At 33.8% G+C, this 21,493-nt stretch overlaps 2 protein-coding genes and 1 long non-coding RNA gene across 3 annotated transcripts; 2 read left to right on the top strand and 1 right to left on the bottom strand.

Moving 5' to 3' along the window:
• Positions 1-3,012: 3,012 nt before the first annotated feature.
• Positions 3,013-4,952, top strand: LOC124435886 (NACHT, LRR and PYD domains-containing protein 12-like). Its single transcript, XM_046985820.1, has one exon. It carries the CDS (start codon positions 3,276-3,278, stop codon positions 4,950-4,952), a length of 1,677 nt encoding a protein of 558 aa, XP_046841776.1. The 5' UTR covers positions 3,013-3,275.
• A 1,519-nt stretch (positions 4,953-6,471) lies between these two features.
• LOC124436456 lies at positions 6,472-7,177 on the bottom strand. The gene is made up of 2 exons (XR_006945355.1): positions 7,016-7,177; positions 6,472-6,523 (listed from the first exon to the last, which is right to left on the bottom strand). It is a non-coding gene; the product is annotated as an uncharacterized LOC124436456 (long non-coding RNA).
• A 10,434-nt stretch (positions 7,178-17,611) lies between these two features.
• LOC124436454 (integumentary mucin C.1-like) lies at positions 17,612-20,010 on the top strand. The gene is made up of 6 exons (XM_046986387.1): positions 17,612-17,758; positions 18,260-18,316; positions 18,629-18,757; positions 19,139-19,273; positions 19,477-19,611; positions 19,907-20,010. The coding sequence occupies exons 1-6, from the start codon at positions 17,698-17,700 to the stop codon at positions 19,915-19,917; spliced, it is 528 nt and encodes a 175-aa protein (XP_046842343.1). The 5' UTR covers positions 17,612-17,697; the 3' UTR covers positions 19,918-20,010.
• The last annotated feature ends 1,483 nt before the right edge of the window (positions 20,011-21,493 follow it).

The raw sequence follows: 21,493 nt of genomic DNA, 5'->3' as shown, positions 1-21,493 counted from the left end.
CTTCGAGTTACAATTGGTGACAAAGTTTTATTATATTAATAAGTACTGAGGGCGATTGATTAGTTGCACTTGATTGCACTTTTTTTGACAAAGCGAACCAATATGAAAATTATGAAATATTGATGGAGGGGTACAAAATAAGAAATGGAGTGTCTGTGTTATAAGTATGCAATTTAGCAGCAAATCTCTGCATTATGTTTATCCATTTTCCACATCTTTAAACTGAACTGCATACGACAAAGCGCGTAGACAACGATAATTGGGGGGGGGGTTCATATTCATATATGCAGGACATGCTGTGTTAGTTTCTTTTGAAATCCATTGTTTTTCACGGATTATAAAATGAATATATATGAATATATGAATATGGGCCCCCCCAATTATCGTTGTTGCTACCTGCCTGATACGACATTATTTATAATATTGAATGCATAGATCGTCCTCCGAAATCCCGCATGTTGGCTATCTTAGTTAGCTAACCGACATTCGTGGCGTTTAGTCACATTTTTCATTAACAGAGAAAGGGTACTTTCTAAAGAAAAACGTCAAAGGCATGGGAAATAATTAAAAGAAACAAAAAGACAGGCAACTGAAATACGCAGAGCAAATTCTTTCATTTTCGCTTTGTGATTACTGAATTATTTTGAACTGATTCCGATTGCCTAAAACCGTTGCTTGAACTTAAAACGCTGATTGACTTTTTCACTTTAAAGAGAAATCATTTGGACTAAGCTGAATATTTGAATTTCCCAGCAGGTCTAATCTCAATAATTAGTTAGAAAAGCCCTAGATGGCAGACGACCTTTTTGATATCAATAGTCGAATGCTGATCTATGATAAGCCAGCCGAGTCGTTGCTGTTATGTTAATTTTGTCCATTTTAAACTTATTTAATTCACAATTATTCGCCTCAAAAATATTTATAAGCTCTGATGAATATTACGACAGAAACTGAAATGTATTTTCTCTTTAGATATTTCCATTTCGAAATTAATTTCAAATGAATCTTTTATATTCTCTTTATCATGGTAATCTTCCGATGGCAAATTTATATCATGCATAATTTAAGTCAAAATTGCAAGCAAACAGTTATTAGATGCTATAAAGTGATTTTATTAAGTCATAGCTTAAATATTTTTGTTTAAGGTCGAGAAATGAAAATTGATGATATTTTAGGATCTCAAACTACTCTTCTAACTTATGCTTTCGTTTTCGTTTTCGTTTTTTTAATATACAGTTTTCATTTTAAGTAACGTAGCTTCTTTCGTTTTCGTTTGTCAATATTTAAAACTACACACAGCGCTAATCAGTTGATTGCATGTGCAAAACATAGTATTGTGCACAAGCAAGCGGCTGACTATTTCAAACAAATTTATTATAGATACGATGTCAAATTTTTCCACAGCAACTTACGTTAAACAATTAATAAAATGATACGTTCTGATCTGAGTTGAGAGATACAAAATTTAAATCTAATGTGGCGATTCGGTGTTTTTGGACGACGAATGAACCGTTTGTTGATCTATGTTTTCAAGTGAAGTCGTATAAGGTAAGAAAAAGTTGATTCATCTATCGATCTGCAATGCTAATGAGAGCATACAATTTGTTATCAGTGATGAAACCGATGTCAATTTAAGTAACATTAGGACATCAGAGGCGAAACTAGAATGTGAAGTGGGGGAGGGTGAATATTCATTTATTCAGCTCTGCCATGTTGATTTCTTTTGAAATTATATTCGCTAACACAAATCAGTCAAGCATTTATGAATATATGAATATATAACCCCCCTACTTAAGGTTCTAGTTTCCCCATGCATCTGTTTGTGTCTATATTTAATATATCTACCTAAGAACGGCATGATAACTGCGAGTCATGCTTTTAACGCCCAAATTCTTAAAACAATTATCTAAATTCTCTCGAATTTGTCGGAATGGCACTTTTAAAGTGAAAATTAAATTTATCAAAGAGTTACCATCAGCCTAATATTTAAAAGTATTTAACACAATACTTTGCCATACTAACAAACACAAGGTATGAGCAATATTTATTTAACACATCCGAATACAAAGTCCCAGCTGACAAACTAGCAGAAATAAAGATACAATGGGCTTTCGTAGAAGAGGGATTTCCAATGATAAAGCGACAGGAGGAGCCTCATCCAAGCTTTGAGCAATTAACTTCAATGGAAGAGGTGTCTTCAACAGTGTAAGGCCCAGTTTCAAACGTCACATTTTACATAAGCCGAATGCATTTTAGACGAAAGGTAATAAGGCATTTTATCCCATTTTCTTTTGTCTTTAATGCATTCGCCTCATGTAAAAAGCGACGTTTGAAACGGGCCTAAATGGGAGGATTTTATTCATGAGTTAAGCTTGTTTAGCAAGAGCTCTTATGGATTGTGTGGTAAGCAATTGCAAGATATATTTTCTAGCTATGTAGCTAGCTAATATCGCTTTCGCTTAATTTTCCGGAGTAGTCAAGACCTGTCATATTACATGCTGTACACTCGTTAACCTAAGATTTTCTTAGCAATTTCGTCTCTAAAGTGATTGGGATGTGACAAAATGTTGATATGGAGAAATGCAATTTAGTACAAATATAGAAATAAATTGCTGAAACTGAAAACACCGATTACGTTTAAAAAATAAAGAACTGGTTCAATATTACTAAAATTGATAAGTGATGTATATCAATGAGCTTGTGCTTTTTACAGGAAACGAAAAATGTATAAATGCCTTGAATATATTCCACACAAGTCATTCAACGTATACGAAAGACTACTGCTTGTCTTCTTTGGTACATTCCTTTTGATAATTCTCGGTATTTCAATCAATATGTATGGTGTAACTTCGTTTTATTGCTCAAGAGGGGTGATACCAACTACAAAAGATGAATCTTTATTGAGAAATATTGAATCCGATTGTTGGAGAAAATACAAGGAAGAGATAACAATAAACTTTCCGTTATTTCTCATCATTACTTTAAACTTCAGTATTTTTTTACTTGCGACTCTCATTTATGGATATCTAGTGAAGAATAGAGTTGAAAAATATGCTCAGCTTAATCTAAAAGAATTTGTTGATGAAAGTGATAAAGCCTTAGTTCCACAAGTTATTCAAGACACTCCTCTGTCTAGCAAAAATGCATCTCGCTTTTCCACATTTCTGATTTACATCTTTTATTTGGTTGCTCGGCATGTCATATTGTCTATATTTGTTGCCATACTTTTCTCAGCAAAGTATCCAATCGACTACTCCTGCTCATGGCATCCTAAGATGAAAGAAAACCCTTTATCAAACCACAAATTTCTATTCTCACACAACGTCACATCATTTGATTGCAAGAATCCGAAAGGTGATAAAAGCGAAACTTTGATCTGGGTTGTTGCTATTGCTAATGTCATCGTAATAATATTGACAACTTTAGAGCTGTGTTACTTAGCGTATTTAGCTTTCAATGACAGTTACATTATGACTGAGCAGGAATTTTGTATGGTTTACGTATTACGAAAACGCCAAAGTAAGTGGTTGGAAAAACTCAAACGTAAGTTTTACACGCACAAAATATTTGAAATACACGAGGATTTTGGAGATGATGCAAATTCCTGGCGAAATGTTGAGGATGTTTATGTAAACGTTGTAATGCAAGCTGAAAGACAGTTAAGAAAGTCTTACCCAGACACTTTTGAAAGGCATGAAATATTCCATTGTCATCTCAAAATTAGAAACGATGCTGTAAAAATCACACGTGCGACACAAATATTTTTGCCAGTCCAGAGTAAGAAAGATCAGTCGTATCCACGAACCATTTTAGTGATAGGAAGACCAGGAATTGGTAAAACTATGTTGACTAGAAAGCTTATGCACGAATGGAAGAACAATTTAGACAAATTCTGGACTGATAAAATTGTTCTTTTAATGCGATGTCGTACGTTTAAAGAAGACGACATCACTATCAAAGAAATGCTAGGTGATTGTGATGGGTACTCTGTTGGGCAGTTTGCACAAATTTATGATTTTGTACTGTTAAATCCTGATAAAACTGTACTTATTTTTGACGGTTTTGATGAACTTGCTCTTGACAACGAACGTCTTAGAACTGATGGCTCATTGTGTGTTAATGCAAAAATGCCAGCGTTTACACTACTGAGTATGTTACTTGAAGGAAGATTGCTGCCTGGTGTTACTGTTTCTATAACATCGCGGCCTACAGCGCAACGTGCCTTTGAACTACTAAAGTTTCAAAGGACTGTGGAGATCCTGGGATTTTTTGAGGATCAGATTAAGGAATATGTTTTCAAGTTTTGTCGGAAAGACAAGAGTACTGCTAGAAAGATTTTCGATTGCATTGACAGTTCTCTAGAACTTCGGAGCTTGTGTTATATTCCCGTTAACTGTTACATCCTTTGCCTGACCTTGAAGGAAAGCTTCATCAATAATGCTGAGGATATTCCAAAGACTATCACCGAATTATACAAAAGAGTGGTGAAAATCTTACTCTGGAGACACCACCCACGCTGCAAATCAGGATCAATACCGAAGCCAGACAGGGGTTATCTTATAAAGCCTTTACCAAGCGAGCTTGATGATGAAATACAGAAGATGAAAAGCCTTGCAAAAAAAGGAATGGAAGAAGGGAAATTGATTTTTGATGAAACACACCTTACAGGCTTTGAAAATCTAGTGAATTGTGGTTTACTTCACCAAATACCAGACAAAAGACGTAATTATTTTTGTTTTCTTCATTTGACTCTTCAAGAGTTTCTTGCTGCATGGTGCGTTGTTGACGACTGGAAAAACATTGGAAAGTTTTTGGATGATCGTCGGGCAGATCCTAAATGGCATTTGGTGATAGAGTTTGTTGCTGGTTTAGTTGGCGACACAAAGAAAGAGAATAAAAGATTGAATATCGATGATGTTCAAATGAGGTATAGCGTTATTTTGACTTTTTAGAGTTATAATTTGCCAATATGTTTTAGAAATTTTCATTTATAATTCCTCTTGATCATTTATGAAAATTTGGTTTCACGCTTTAGCTTTATTAGCATGAAATTATGGATTATTTAAAATTAAATGATAGTATTAAAAATTGCATCTTGATTGTTATTAGATTTAAATTGATAACGCATTTTTGGTATTAGGTTATTTTGTTTAAAGTTATACATGTGAAAAACATTTGTTTTGAGTAGCTCTAAAATACAAGAAATTTTTCAAAGTATGCAGAAATCAATTTATAAAACGTTAAACCTGTATGTAATAGAAAACTCAATGCTCGTAAATCTAAGTTAGTTGACTGCACTGATTCTGTTATAAAGCATATTTTCTGTTTGCTTCTTTAAAATTTTAAGTTTTCAAATAAATACTTGTCTAAAGGTTTTACAACATCGCTCACATTTATCTAATGAATGTGAAACCATTTTTAAATATTTAAAGGCAATGGTCATTTTATAAATTTATAAGTTTGCTTGATATTTGCATAAGTTTTCTTCGATTTAGTATCAATGGTAAAGTTTACATAATATTAGGTTTTTAATTGAACTTGTGAATAAATTTGGATTTTAGATTGAAAATGGATCTTGCATAAATCTATACTTTGGTGCAAAACCATTGGGTTTCTTCATTCATGCCTTTACGAAATACAAGACTTTGTAATCATTCCTTTTGCTTGATTACAAATAACCACAATCTAATCCTAAGTGGGTCAAATTTGCTTGCCTAAAATATAATAAATACCTTGTGATACTTGAATAAAATATGTTGGTGTTTAAATTTCACTTTAACATAGCAAAAAGCAGTTATGTAAATTACTTTTCAATTAAGTGGGTTTATAATTACTATTTTGGTTTGTATTGGTAGTTAGTGCGAAAATTCATGGTTTTGAATAGGGTATCTTTAAGTTATGCATTGCCTTAATGTAATCAAATGTTGGTACTTTCTCTACAAATTTAAGACCATAAGTGGTGCCGTTTCTCATTAATTATAACAAAGACATGGCCTACACCCTTTGTGTCGCTTATCCAATGAAGGATTGTGTATAGTTGTAATGCTAGACTTTTTACCTTGTAGAAACAATAATAGTCTTCTGGCTTGCTGCTATCCCAGCAACAGTTGTTATGTTCGCATTGACTGTTTTACTCCCACGTAACCACAATCTATTCTGGCTTTTACTTGCAAGTACTCCTAAAATTTTTGATAGAAGGAGTTCAATAGCTATGTAACAAAGACATGCACATATGAAATCCAGTGCTAAATTTTGAAGATTCAAAGGACAAAAGCCACTTAATATGCAGTGCCCTATTTATATAAAGAACTGAGATTTGCGTTTTAAATATCTGCAGTGGAGTTAGGAGTCTCTCCATGTTGTAACATACATTGTCTTAGTTAAAAGTAAATTTAAATTGATCGATTTTGTAGCTACCTATACGTTCCCTGATTATGGTTATGATATATAAAAGAGAAGTATGAACCTGTCTGTTCATCTAGGGGGAAAATTTCGTCTTCAGCCTTGTCACGAATAAAATGACCTGGAAGGTAAATGTTATATTAGTAAAATGATCATGAGTGAATAAAAAGATTATTTATTATGAAATTAACGTGGAGGAGGTTAGAAGGAGAATGCAATTTTTTGGCCTTCATATCAACGTGAAAATGAACGCGCAGGAAGTCATCGTTGGCTGCATAGGTGCTTAATAAATACTATCTTGAAAACTGCTTTAATTCTTGTTAGTAATATTTACTCATACATACCAGATCTCACGCCATGCTCCTAAACAATATGACACTCACACTCATAACACGATGTATTATCCCACGTATGAACACGAAGTTACCAAACAAAATTAAGTACTAGCAATGCACGCATTGACTCACGTGGACACGACAGCAAGTAAAAACTTCAAAACATTGCCTTTTCTTTACTTCATATTATTTTCAAACTAAAAGGACGGATTTTTGTTGCACCCCTTATAGTCAAGCAGGCTTTCCAGACTGCCTTTGGTAAAATTTAACATACATACCAAACACGCACGCCAAACAAAGTGAAAGGATTGTGAAGAAAGCTGGTACGATCGTCTTCATAATTGTTGCTGAATCTCAAAGCTTGAACTTGAAGTGAACTGAACATACAACTGACATCCAAGGTGTCGGTTCTCTGCTTATCGTGATTTTTTATACTCTCCTGCACTAAATTTGAATTTTTAATGGCGTGAAGAGAGTTGGATTTTGGCTACGACACTCGATGAATATGGTGCTCAACAACCACTTGAATATTTGGTTTGTGTGTCTGCTTTGTTCGCATGGGCAACAATCTGCAACTGCATTGTTCATTCATTCAAATCTCCTTTGTAATGCTCAAGCATGTTGTTTTGATAATATTGATCAATTTTATGTCGGATTTATGCTTAAAAGGACATGAACAAGCTCTAATTTCGTGATCAGATACAAGTCAATTGCAATAAATTGTTTATATACCATCTTTATGCAAATAGCCAATACCTGCACAAACTTTACAATCAAAAGTGGTATAACGTCTTACTCTTCCGCCTCGAACAATTTAAAGAAAATACTCAGATTTAGTTTTAGTCAATAAGACTGTAATTCATGACATTGTTTATTCTAGCTATTTTAGGGAGACTAAAAGGAGTGGAGGTTTAGTTTGCGTCCACGCTCCTCCTTTTCTGTATTGTCTAGTATCTTCACAATGCTTGTTTATGTTTGAAACTTTTGAAGATTCCTTGCAAAGATAAAGCAATGATAGGAGCACACAAGGGTGCTGCTCGAAGGCAGCCAACCAGCACAAGATTTGATAGTTCAAATGATTTTACACGTCAAGACTCGTTCACGACGTACCGTTTTCGTTATAGGCATTTACATTTACATTTCTTAAATTTGGCCATAGACATCCACTCGCAGAGTGTGAATACTCATTTGGTGCTATGTTAATGTATGTACGCTGCAGATCTGTGCTATATCACAACAAAGTTACCATTTAAGTATATTAAACTTATTACTAGTTTTAATATGCCATGTAAGATCCTCATTAAGTCCCTTTAAAAAGTAGTAAAACATGGATGACTATACACTAGTATGTTTTCAGTTATCTTTATGATAATATTCAAATGCTCAACGCTTCGAAGAAAAATTATTTCACTACTTATGATTTTCGAATTTTACTTATTATACCATTCTTGTTTGATACATATATCACGAAAAAATGGAAACGTCCTGTTGCCTTCTACATCTAGCTGCACGTTAAAGAGATTTGACGCATGATTTGAAGCATGATTAAAGATCTTTGTGCATGCAACTGAAGAGTGTGATTTTGATACAAATATGTCATTTTAATGCTATTAATTGATAAATGAGGAGATAAAAAACTTTGCAAAACTGAGACTAGTCGCATTAGGGTATTGTGGAGTGTTTTTCACTCAGATAATCAAAAAATTTGTGAAAGTTTAAATGTTCCTTTTCAAACTATTTGCAATCCAATCCCCATAGGCTTTAATCTTGACTCTGTAATTTCATTGCATGACATATACGATCATCCCAACAAACGTAAGAACTCAATTTTAATGTATTTCCGGATATATGCAGTGCCAGAGTAAAATCTGCTGGAAAATATAAATACAGACTTGAAACAAGTACTGTTTGTGTTTGTTTTATTTGTAACTGTTTTTTAGTTCTTTTCAATATTACTGGTATTATTATTATTTTTCATTATCAGTTATGTTGTTTGGTGATGTAGATATAAGCAAAAACATTACATTAATTTACAAGTCTCTTTAACTGTGTTGCATGTAGTTTATATTTATCTACCAATGACCAGTACTTGCTAACACCCTCCATTATCTACATGAATGTCTGATCAGCTTATATCATCATTACAATAGCTACTTATGGTGACAATGTTTATGATCTTGTGCAAGAACATATCTTTAAGAAACATGCTTTTCATTCATATATGTATCGCTAAACAAATATCACAAAATACAGAATACGGCATGTGCCAGTCACGAGCCCAAAATAATCGCGTCTCTGGAAATTTGAATTTTATAACGAAGCATAAACTGGTGTTGCGTGCGCAGGAGCACGTTCTCTATTTGCTTGGCGCATGCAACAATAACGAAGTGAGGACTGAATGAATTCCAACCGCAAACTTAAGTTGTTTTTTCCGCCTTTTACTTAAGTGCTCATTTCCAAAGAAAAATATTCGACTGTTTGAAAATACTTCCTGTCAATGGTAAGAGGACAAGCAATACAGTTTATTATATATGTTTGAAGTATTCCTTGACTAGGCGACTTCGAATGAATCGATAACTTGCCATTAATTACTCAAAATTGTGATTTTTTTCAACTGATCAAATAATCTTCTACTTCACGTTTGCCCCGCTTTATTGACTACTGTCCTTCTAACAGTAGGTTCCAAACAATGAACATTAAAGTGTCCATAGTCTGTACAGACGTAGAGTAAAGCGAATGAAATCTTGATACTATCTATGTAATGTAATTTTGTACGATATAAAAGATATTAGAATAAGTTGCAAAAAGAGATCAGACTTCTACACAAGCGTCTACCTTGATATGAGATGTACACATGTGGATACCATCTGCAAAATATGGTAATCGTCCTTAAAAGAGTTTCAAACGATTTACTTAACTAAAGTAAAATAATAAAAGTCTTGGGACTTATTATTAAGAGATTTTATGTTCAAACATGCAAAAATTTAGTTTTGTTGCAATTAAGGAACGGAAGTAAATTGATCAACACAGATTCGATGAATACGTTTGGAAGTGAAAGGAAATGTCTAGTTGGAATACATTATGAAAGTATCTTAGATAATCTACATCATTGATCGATACAATATATGAGAGCTGTTACATTTTGAGCAGAAAAAAGTCTGGCCTCCAAATAGAAGACACTTTATACCGATGACAATCCCAATATTGCATCTTCAGCCGCCTCCAAAGCTTTTTGGATACCTAAAGCATGCGATGCTACTTACCATTTTTGACATGGAATGGGTAGAGCTACAAAGAAAAACGAAAACAGTAAAAGTTCCCGACAATGCTCAACAACGTAGTCTATGTAAATCTGCTGTAACTCGTACAACAGGCGGTGAGTTATATGCGAACATCCGACGATACTTCAATAATGTCAATGAATTAGACACAATAAATTGATTGGTCTATTGCTGTGTTTGCATATCCTGTGCAAAGCTGATTATAAACTAACCAATTAAATCAATCAATTAATTAAAGAGAATTTGCAAATCAATCATTTACAAATTATAGAGGAAAAGTTAAAACGCTTTTTTTGATTTTTTTTGTTTCGAATTGTTATTTATATGCTTTTAAGTTCTCCCATGCAAAGGTCTGCGAAAAAGCCTTTGCAGACACAGTCAACATCTTTTATTTCTTAAACAATATATGACAAACTTTTCTTGTCGTCTTCACTTTTTCCACATTTACTTTTCGCACTGAACTCGTATGAAAGTTCGATTGTTGAGGTAGAAAGAAAGAAAAATATCTTTGCCCATACACTAAATGTTTGAAGTGTTTATTGCGTACATTATTGATGCAAAATGCAAACCAACCTGAAATAGATTCCTGCTATCGTAGCAGGTTGTATATTCTTTATATTAAAAGGCAATGAAGTTTTTCGACGTCAGAAACAAAATGAAATTGTTAGGCTTTGCAGAACAGTTAAGCTTTTAAAGCAAATGAAGATGTCGTGATGAGCGAATCCGGTATAGTGTAAATGCAGCCTAAAGAGCCCGTTGTTGCACCACGGCAACAATCACCAAATGAAATGTGTGCAAACTCTTAAAAAAGGTCCGGGTCCTAGAGGGCTAAGAAAGAAAGATGTTACCCAGAGGGGATTTAAGAGTCAATTTTTGCTTTCATAAATTAGTGACCAAAGAATAGTGCTACAAAAGAGAAAAGTGCTGGTGTGCTTTGCACAAAACCCATTTGACCACAGAATAGTTCAAGTGTAGAATGAGGAAGGATGTACTTAATTAAAGTTTTACAGCGTTGTTGGCTCAGCACAGTAATATTAATTCAGAAACTTTTACGAGTAATTTTCTGCCGCAATTATCGTAAGCAGATTACTCATTAGGCCAAGCCTACAGGTCGCGGCTTTTGAGAGGCTGTTGTATCTAGACATAGTTAGTTTTTAATTTTTTCCACTGCGTAATACTTAAATGTCTTTACTTGACCATTTGTGCTGTTATAAACTTTACGATCTACTGTTCAAATGCAGACGCTCAGAACTCATGAATTTGTGGATCTTCCCAGTTTGAGTTTTAAATTTATTTCTTCTTGTCGATACTTTGAGTTACAAAAATAAGCTGGGAAATGCAAAGGCATGGAGCGCAAGGAACTCAAATGCCATCTAAAAACTGAGCTTAGTCGGGGGATTAGTTATCTGATTTAAAGAACAAAAATTTTATCTTTGTCTACAGGCCTTGTAATTAGTAATCCGCCACTAGTTTCTATAAGGTACTTAAAACTTAAAATTTTTCTTTTCCGCAACTGTATATAAACACATTTAGTGTATAAATTTAATTGCTTAATGTAACAGCATGCACCTTAATTTCGGATTCATTTCTTTGTTTTGTGATATGTCGATGTGGACATAACGAAACTATAATGCAAATTACGTTTTGTTATTCTCTGTCAACATCCGTTTATCAAATATCGAGAGAAAGCTGCTAATTTCAAACATGTCGCCTTGCCTTGCTCAAAATTCACGACAATATAATTGATTCTCTGCGTTTCAACGATTTTGGCCCGATGAATTAATTGGGAGACTTATACAAATGGCTTCTTGCCCAAATAATCAACAATGTAGAGACGAAGACTTGACAAATAATACCGCTGTTAACAAAACCTCTGACCATCCAAATCGCTACAACGTCGTAAAAGATGACGAAATATCCCTGGAAAATTGTTATGACAGTCAATGTTTTCCTGAATTTACGAATGTTAAAGTGGTTCCTACAATGTTGTACTCAAAGCAATGTTATTTTCATGGGAAAAGCAAACGAGACAAGATTGGACATGAGCCTTAGTTGGATGAAATAAACCATATTATTTCTAATGACTTAAATACACGTGAGTCGATTGAATAAGAAAGAACATCAAGACAGGATTGAATTAAATCCAAATCTCGTCGAATTATATTTTCAATATGCCAAAGTACATAAAGAAATGATGGAAAATGAAAGATATTAAGCAAACTCTTTCAACAATCACTAAAGAAATGGAGGAAATGATAGCTGGGATTTTTCAGATTTTTGAGAAGATGAATACAGATAAGCATTTCACTCAAACTGTTGCTTACAAACAGAGCATTTTTTACATAGGAGGATATAATGAGGATAAAGGAACATCATGTGATCTTATATGTGAGTTGCAGTTTACTGGTATTAAATCACATATTTTGAAAGTGTTGTGTCATATGCCTGAATCACGGTTGAGCCATGGAGCTTAGCTCGTTATAACAAGACTTCTATACTTTATTGTAACACAAAAATGCTAAATCGTCTTCATAAAAATATGAAATTTCATAATATGTTTTTGGCTAGACATAATTTATTGACCCACGCCAAAGGTATTATTTTGTTTTTAAAAACATATGAAAGACTCTAAGTGCACTGAAGTTGATTCCGAAGAAGACTTGTAAAAAAGAACTATGCAAATTTTTATAGTGCAATGACTACTATTTATATACTGCTAATGACTTGGAAACATCAGTCTATACCAGTAACACCTCAACTGACCAAGAGTCCTATGACCGAACAATATAAAGCTTATTTCCTCAAATTGCTTCAGCTATGTCAGCACCAACTGACTAATAGGACTGAGCTATGTAAGTAGCATTCACAATTAAACTTCTACGTATACACACATGTGATGATGATCCATGTTTGCAATTATCCTTTTTAATATAACTTGCCCTACTCAAATGATGATTGTTTGTGTTTAGATATTTGATGATTCCACTGGCGTAGCCAGCCCGCAAATTTGGTTCTGCTATGTTACATTTTTTGTGTTCAATCACTGTAAAAACAATTGATTTCTAAAGAGACGAATAATACTAATAATCTAAAATTTTCATACTTTGCACTATGAAAATTTGCATAGATTTTTTTTTATAAGGCATAGCTGAAGTATGAACTTTAATCACTTGTTTTTCACAAAAATACTGAAAAAAGGAATCGACAATTCCTGATTTTTGCACGAACAGAGCATATTTCACAAATTTAAAGAAGAAAAATATAGTAGAAAATCTTTTTTGGAATTAAAACAGAAACAAAATTGAAATGGTAACTAGTGTTACCACATGGGGCCAATTTCTGAAATAAAAAGGAAATCATCTTTAACCGTCTAGTTGCCCTATTTTTTACATCGCTGATCTGGCATGATTTGTCAAAATGTTTTTAAATTAAAGAAAATGGAGCTTAAACATCAAGTTCCGATAAAGGCAAGACAAAAATAATGCTTATCACATAAGTATAAATTAGCATAACTATCAAAAAAGAATTTGTTCCAAAAAGACGCATGCAGATGTTGACAGCTTTTAGATTTGTAATCGTCCAATCTTTTTACCAATTTTATCTTATATTGGAAACACGAATTGACTTTTCCTTTTTGCAAATATCTATTTCCCTGAGTAAGAAGCTTTCTCAAAAATAAGGTTCTTTCTTCTGTACCAACCCATAACGATAACTAAAATGTTTTTGTTATTTATTCTGATCTGAATATTTGCCATTAGGCCGGTTTCTAACGCTGCATTTTATATGCACCAAATGCATTGAAAATAAATAAGAACGAGATAAAATTCCCCATTATCTATCGTTTAAATTGCATTAGGCTCATGTAAAACGCGATATTATAAACGGTCCGAACTCTGCTTTCAATTTCAGTGTTCATGCGTAATGCGTTTCATATACAAAAGCTTATCCAGAAACATTTGGTAAACAGGAGATACTCAATTGTCGAGCTTCATCAGTCATGACTCATATTCAGCATTACCGCAATAAAATAATAATTATGTGGGCCATGGCTCAAATTCACTATATGAAAGTGTTAATCCACACTGAACATTGCATTTCTAGAAATTCATACGAAATATGGTGCATCTATAGAAATAAGAGCCAGTGCTGTAAAAGTCGGGGGGGGGGGCGCTTGAGGGAGGAGCCCCCCTTCTACCTTTGAAATGGGTATGTTTTCATAAATTCATGTCTTCAGCTTCGTCAAGAGAACCCCCATCTGATAAATTTAGTTGTACAGCACTGCTAAGAGCCTTCATGACTATCGAGGTTGCCATGTCATTGGTATCTACGGTTGATTTTAACATTCGGATGACCACGATTTGGCAAAAATTGATCACGCAAAAACTTATATACAAGAATTGAAAGTCATTTGAACAATGCACTTGTTTTTAAATTAAATGAGATATGATTGATTTGCAAATTCTCTTTAATTGATTGATTGATTTAATTGGTTAGTTTATAATCAGCTTTGCACAGGATATGCAAACACAGCAATAGACCAATCAATTTATTGTGTCTAATTCATTGACATTATTGAAGTAACGTCGGATGTTCGCATATAACTCACCGCCTGTTGTACGAGTTACGGCAGATTGACATAGACTACGTTGTTGAGCATTGTCGGGAACTTTTACTGTTTTCGTTTTTCTTTGTAGCTCTACCCATTCCATGTCAAAAATGGTAAGTAGCATCGCATGCTTTAGGTATCCAAAAAGCTTTGGAGGCGGCTAAAGATGCAATATTGGGATTGTCATCGGTATAAAGTGTCTTCTATTTGGAGGGCCAGACTTTTTTTTCTGCTCAAAATGTAACAGCTCTCATATATTGTATCGATCAATGATGTAGATTATCTAAGATACTTTCATAATGTATTCCAACTAGACATTTCCTTTCACTTCCAAACGTATTCATCGAATCTGTGTTGATCAATTTACTTCCGTTCCTTAATTGCAACAAAACTAAATTTTTGCATGTTTGAACATAAAATCTCTTAATAATAAGTCCCAAGACTTTTATTATTTTACTTTAGTTAAGTAAATCGTTTAAACTCTTTTAAGGACGATTACCATATTTTGCAGATGGTATCCACATGTGTACATCTCATATCAAGGTAGACGCTTGTGTAGAAGTCTGATCTCTTTTTGCAACTTATTCTAATATCTTTTATATCGTACAAAATTACATTACATAGATAGTATCAAGATTTCATTCGCTTTACTCTACGTCTGTACAGACTATAGACACTTTATTATTCATTAATTGGAACATACTGTTAGAAGGACAGTAGTCAATAAAGCGGGGCAAACGTGAAGTAGAAGATTATTTGATCAGTTGAAAAAATCACAATTTTGAGTTATTAATGGCAAGTTATCGATTCATTCGAAGTCGCCTAGTCAAGGAATACTTCAAACATATATAATAAACTGTATTGCTTGTCCTCTTACCATTGACAGGAAGTATTTTCAAACAGTCGAATATTTTTCTTTGGAAATGAGCACTTAAGTAAAAGACGGAAAAAACAACTTAAGTTTGCGGTCGGAATGATTCATTCCGACCTTACTTCGTTATTGTTGCATGCGCCAAGCAAATAGAGAACGTGCTCCTGCGCACACAACACCAGTTTATGCTTCGTTATAAAATTCAAATTTCCGGAGACGCGATTATTTTGGGCTCGTGACTGGACATGCCGTATTCTGTATTTTGTGATATTTGTTTAGCGATACATATATGAATGAAAAGCATGTTTCTTAAAGATATGTTCTTGCACAAGATCATAAACATTGTCACCATAAGTAGCTATTGTAATGATGATATAAGCTGATCAGACATTCATGTAGATAATGGAGGGTGTTAGCAAGTACTGGTCATTGGTAGATAAATATAAACTACATGCAACACAGCTAAAGTCACTTGTAAATTAATGTAATGTTTTTGCTTATATCTACATCACCAAACAACATAACTGATAATGAAAAATAATAATAATACCAGTAATATTGAAAAGAACTAAAAAAAAACAGTCACAAATAAAACAAACACAAACAGTACTTCTTTCAAGTCTCTATTTATATTTTCCAGCAGATATTACTCTGGCACTGCATATATCCGGAAATACATTAAAATTGAGTTCTTACGTTTGTTGCGATGATCGTATATGTCATCCAATGAAATTACAGAGTCAAGATTAAAGCCTATGGGGATTGGATTGCAAATAGTTTGAAAAGGAACATTTAAACTTTCACAAATTTTTTGATTATCTGAGTGAAAAACTCTCCACAATACCCAGATGCGACTAGTCTCAGTTTGGCAAAGTTTTTCATCTCCTCATTTATCAATTACTAGCATTAAAATGACATATTTGTATCAAAATCACACTCTTCAGTTGCATGCACAAAGATCTTTAATCATGCTTCAAATCATGCGTCAATTCTCTTTAACGTGCAGCTAGATGTAGAAGGCAATAGGACGTTTCCATTGTTTCGTGATATATGTATCAAACAAGAATGGTATAATAAGTAGAATTCGAAAATCATAAGTAGTGAAATAATTTTTCTTCGAAGCGTTGAGCATTTGAATATTATCATAAAGATAACTGAAAACATACTAGTGTATAGTCATCCATGTTTTACTACTTTTTAAAGGGACTTAATGAGGATCTTACATGGCATATTAAAACTAGTAATAAGTTTAATATACTTAAATGGTAACTTTGTTGTGATATAGCACAGATCTGCAGCGTACATACATTAACATAGCACCAAATGAGTATTCACACTCTGCGAGTGGATGTCTATGGCCAAATTTAAGAAATGTAAATGTAAATGCCTATAACGAAAACGGTACGTCGTGAGCGAGTCTTGACGTGTAAAATCATTTGAACTATCAAATCTTGTGCTGGTTGGCTGCCTTCGAGAAGCGGCACCCTTGTGTGCTCCTATCATTGCTTTATCTTTGCAAGGAATCTTCAAAAGTTTCAAACATAAACAAGCATTGTGAAGATACTAGACAATACAGAAAAGGAGGAGCGTGGACGCAAACTAAACCTCCACTCCTTTTAGTCTCCCTAAAATAGCTAGAATAAACAATGTCATGAATTACAGTCTTATTGACTAAAACTAAATCTGAGTATTTTCTTTAAATTGTTCGGGGAGGCGGAAGGGGCGAGTGGGGAAGAAGGGATGAGACGTTATACCACTTTTTGATTGTAAAGTTTGTGCAGGTATTGGCCTATTTGCATAAAGATGGTATATAAACAATTTATTGCAATTGACTTGTATCTGATCACGAAATTAGAGCTTGTTCATGTCCTTTTAAGCATAAATCGCGACATAAAATTGATCAATATTATCAAAACAACATGCTTGAGCATTACAAAGGAGATTTGAATGAATGAACAATGCAGTTGCAGATTGTTGCCCATGCGAACAAAGCAGACACACAAACCAAATATTCAAGTGGTTGTTGAGCACCATATTCATCGAGTGTCGTAGCCAAAATCCAACTCTCTTCACGCCATTAAAAATTCAAATTTAGTGCAGATGAGAGTATAAAAAATCACGATAAGCAGAGAACCGACACCTTGGATGTCAGTTGTATGTTCAGTTCACTTCAAGTTCAAGCTTTGAGATTCAGCAACAATTATGAAGACGATCGTACCAGCTTTCTTCACAATCCTTTCACTTTGTTTGGCGTGCGTGTTTGGTATGTATGTTAAATTTTACCAAAGGCAGTCTGGAAAGCCTGCTTGACTATAAGGGGTGCAACAAAAATCCGTCCTTTTAGTTTGAAAATAATATGAAGTAAAGAAAAGGCAATGTTTTGAAGTTTTTACTTGCTGTCGTGTCCACGTGAGTCAATGCGTGCATTGCTAGTACTTAATTTTGTTTGGTAACTTCGTGTTCATACGTGGGATAATACATCGTGTTATGAGTGTGAGTGTCATATTGTTTAGGAGCATGGCGTGAGATCTGGTATGTATGAGTAAATATTACTGCAACAAGAATTAAGAGCAGTTTTCAAGATAGTATTTATTAAGCACCTATGCAGCCAACGATGACTTCCTGCGCGTTCATTTTTCACGTTGATATGAAAGGCCAAAGGAAATTACATTCTCCCTTCTAACCTCCTCCGCGGTTAATTTCATAATAAATAATCTTTTTATTCATTCATGATCATTATACTAATATAACATTTACGTTCCAGGTCATTTTATTCGTGACAAGGCTGAAGACGAAATTTTCCCCCTAGATGAACAGACAGGTTCATACTTCTCTTTTTTATATATCATAACCATAATCAGGGAACGTATATAGGTAGCTACAAAAGTCGATCAATTTAAATTTACTTTGTAACTAAGACAATGTATGTTACAACATGGAGAGAGACTCCTAACTCCACTGCAGATATTTAAAACGTAGCAAATCTCAGTCCCTCTTGGTATATATAAATAGGGCACTGCATATTAAGCGTGCGCTTTTGTCCTGTGAATCTTCAAATTTTAGCACTGGATTTCATATGTGCATGGGTCCTTTGTTACATAGCTATTGAACTCCTTCTATCGACAAATTTTAGGGAGTACTTGCAGTGCAGTAAAAGCCAGAATAGATTGTGGTTACGTGGGAGTAAAACAGTCGGAATGCGAACATAACAACTGTTGCTGGGATAGCAGCAAGCCAGAAGACTATTATTGTTTCTACAAAGGTAAACAAGTCTAGTTAGTAGCATTACAACACTATACACAATCCATGATTGGATAAGCGACACAAAAGGGTGTAGCTGCCATGTCTTTGTTATAATTAATGAGGAAACACGCCACAGCACTGTATGGTCTTAAATATTGTAATAGAAGAAAGTACCAACATTTGATGTACATTAAGGCACGTGCATAACTTAAATATACACCTATTCAAAAACCATGACGTTTTCACACTAACTATCAATACAAACCAAAATCGTCGGTTATAAACCCACTTTCGATTGAAAAGTAATTTACATAACCTGCTTTTTGCTATGTTAAAGTGAAATTTAAACACCAACATATTTTACTTCAAGTATTCGTACAAGGTATTTATTATATTTTAGGCAGCGAGTGCAAATCGGTTGACCCGACGCAGCGATTAGATTGTGGTTATTATGGAATCAAGGAAAAGGAATGTTTGACAAAAGGCTGCTGTTGGGACAAGAGCTATGAAGGAGTTCCCTGGTGTTTTTACCAAAGTATACACTTTATACAATTCTTTCACATATATGAAATTCTTATTTAGCTTCACAAGTCATAAAAACGTAATATCACTGTAATCTTCACATTGTTGCAAAATTCGAAGAAATGTTATGCAAATATTATGCAAACTTCAAATGTTATGCAAATATTTGACCATTGCAGCTATAAATATTTAAACTATGGTTTCACACACATATAGGTAGTGCGTGCGATGTTGTAAAACCACAAGACAGAATTGATTGCGGATACTTAGGAATAGATGAAACAGAATGTGAAAAGAGAGAATGTTGCTGGGATAACAGCATACCTGGTGTCAACTACTGTTTTTACAAAGGTATTGAGTTTTCTATTACATACAGTGTTTCATGCTTTACGACGTAGTGTGTTTTCTGTGCATAGTTTCTTATGTTGTTGTATCGTTAGAGAGACTACTCAAAACAAATGTTTTACACTAAATAATTTAACACAAAATAACCTCATGCACAATAATAAACAGTTGACCAAGTGTTCATCATAATAACAATCCCAAGATGCAATTAAATTAATACTATCAAATAATGCTAAATTTTCCATAACTCATGCTAACAAAGTCAAAACGTGAAACTAATTTTTCTCAAAATGTTTTGTAGGAAGTGTTTGAACGAAGATTTCCGGTACAAGGAACGATGTAGTACATTAGTATTGTCAAAATAACTATGGTTGTTGTAGTCAAATATAATATTTTATTGTGGCATTGTTGTCTTGCATTAAATTTGCTAGTGTACGAAGCATTTGTCTTTTGGGAGAAAGGACACGATTAATATAAACACACCATGGTTTACGCAGACAACAAGCATGAGAATTTTATCATAGCATGACTTCTTTGTTACACTGTACTGCAAATGCAACTTCATTGCTAGCATTGTTCATTCGAGCGTTAAAACCAATCCAAACGCGAGCGTTTTTCGCGTCTTGTGAATTTATTCTGTTGAATACATTCATGGTAGGTCAATTTGCGCTCAATCAAAAGTGATCATCTTAATGGCTGTTGCTAAGTCGGACATGAAATAAGAAAGATGATTGCACCGATTAAAATTATTGTATGAAAATCGGCCTTAAACCTGTAGGACATGTTTCCGATCCCTTTATTGATGATTTAACAAATTTGCCACAACTAAAATATGCAATTGATTATTTGTCATATTTTTTTTTAAACACTGATGAGAAGAGTTAGATAAAATTTTAATTTCACTGTACGTACAGAAAAGTCAATTAAAACTTATGTAAATATGATCTACTGATGTTTTGCATGGTTAGAGCTCATGTCTTGCTCTATCTTTTATTCTACATGTTATATTGTACTATTCAGTCACAAATAATTTTACTCTCTAAACGAACTTGAACCAAGGAAGTAAAACTTCAGCAATGGCTCCATTACGTGGTTTATTCATTAAAGAAAGATATGATCATATCGTACTTCTTCCTATTTGAAAAATCTCCACTTATTTAAGATATCTGTGCTCATCAACCTGACCTCCAATGATAACAATTGTATCTTCCGTTATAGCTGCACAAAATCTCCATATTTTTCATTCATAACAAAGTGATCTTACCTTCACTTACAGCCATCCATGATAACATTGTTAAGTATTTCTCGATCATCGTAGCCTCCAAGAAGAACAAATTGATCTTTCTATTGAACTGTTGCCATTCCCGCTAATGGATGAGGAAATGGAGGCATTGCTTTAATTTGAAGAGATCTTGGATCAATCTTTATCAAGCCAGAGAGAATTTTGTCTTCCTTTCCATATCCTTCAAAGACGAAAATTTCATAATTAATTATCTCAGCTCCATGGCTCAACCGTGATTCAGGCATATGACACAACACTTTCAAAATATGTGATTTAATACCAGTAACCTGCAATTCACATATAAGATCACATGATGTTCCTTTATCGTCATTATATCCTCCTATGTAAAAAATGCTCTGTTTGTAAGCAACAGTTTGAGTGAAATGCTTATCTGTATTCATCTTCTCAAAAATCTGAAAAATCCCAGCTATCATTTCCTCCATTTCTTTAGTAATTGTTGAAAGAGTTTGCTTAATATCTTTCATTTTCCATCATTTCTTTATGTACTTTGGCATATTGAAAATATAATTCGACGAAATTTGGATTTAATTCAATCCTGTCTTGATGTTCTTTCTTATTCAATCGACTCACGTGTATTTAAGTCAT

Source organism: Xenia sp. Carnegie-2017, unplaced genomic scaffold (assembly GCF_021976095.1).
Source record: "Xenia sp. Carnegie-2017 unplaced genomic scaffold, XeniaSp_v1 HiC_scaffold_16, whole genome shotgun sequence".
Lineage (NCBI taxonomy): Eukaryota > Metazoa > Cnidaria > Anthozoa > Malacalcyonacea > Xeniidae > Xenia > Xenia sp. Carnegie-2017.
This window is presented reverse-complemented; position numbering and strand designations above follow the sequence as displayed.